This window comes from Lagopus leucura, unplaced genomic scaffold (assembly GCF_019238085.1).
Source record: "Lagopus leucura isolate 7727_CA_CO unplaced genomic scaffold, USGS_WTPT01 32274-0_obj-0_obj, whole genome shotgun sequence".
Classification (NCBI taxonomy): domain Eukaryota; kingdom Metazoa; phylum Chordata; class Aves; order Galliformes; family Phasianidae; genus Lagopus; species Lagopus leucura.
In genome coordinates, this window is record NW_024966010.1 from 3,840 (window position 1) to 4,594 (window position 755).

General features: G+C 65.8%; 1 protein-coding gene across 1 annotated transcript in view; it reads right to left on the minus strand.

Annotated features, from left to right (window-relative positions):
• Positions 1 to 718, minus strand: part of TLCD3B (TLC domain containing 3B) — a 2,211-nt gene extending 1,493 nt beyond the window's left edge. The window contains exon 1 of the mRNA XM_042892903.1: positions 495 to 718. Within this exon, the coding sequence (XP_042748837.1) occupies positions 495 to 647 (153 nt within the window). The 5' untranslated portion in view covers positions 648 to 718. The remainder of the gene's footprint in view (positions 1 to 494) is intronic.
• Between the last annotated feature and the right edge of the window lie 37 nt (positions 719 to 755).

Sequence of the window (755 nt, forward strand, 5' to 3'; positions counted from 1 at the left end):
CCCCATAAGGACCCCATAGCGCCCCATAGTGCCCCATAGTGACCCCACAGCGCCCCGTAATGACCCGATAGCACCCCATAGCACCCCATAGCGCCCCGTAATGACCCCATAGCACCCCATAGTGCCCCATAAGGACCCCATAACGCCCCCTAGCATCCAATTGTGACTCCATAGTGCCCCATAATGACTCCACAGCGCCCCATAAGGACCCCATAGCACCCCATAGCGCCCCATAAGGACCCCATAGCACCCCATAGCGCCCCATAAGGCCCCCCAAGCGCCCCACAGCGCCCCGTAATGACCCCATAGCGCCCCCTAGCGTCCAATTGTGACTCCATGGCGCCCCATAATGACTCCACAGCGCCCCATAAGGACCCCATAGCGCCCCATAGTGCCCCCCTAGCACCCCATAGCGCCCCATAATGGCCCCATAGCGCCCCCTAATGACCCCATAGCGCCCCCTAACGACCCCCCAGCGCCCCCCGCAGGCTGACCGTGGCGACGGGGAAGCAGACGAGCACCATGGCGGCGTGGTGCAGCACCATGAGGCGCTGGCGGCGCAGGAAGGCGCCCCACAGGGAGCCCAGCGCCTCGGGCGGCTCCTCGTGGCCCTTGAGGCGGCGCCGCGCGCGGTGGCACAGGAACATGGCGAAGACGTCGTACACAAAGTAGGGCACCGCAAACGGGGGGTAGGCCGAGGCCAGCCAGTGCCTGAGGGGCAACGGGGGGCAGGGGGGGAAAGGTTGGGGTTAGGG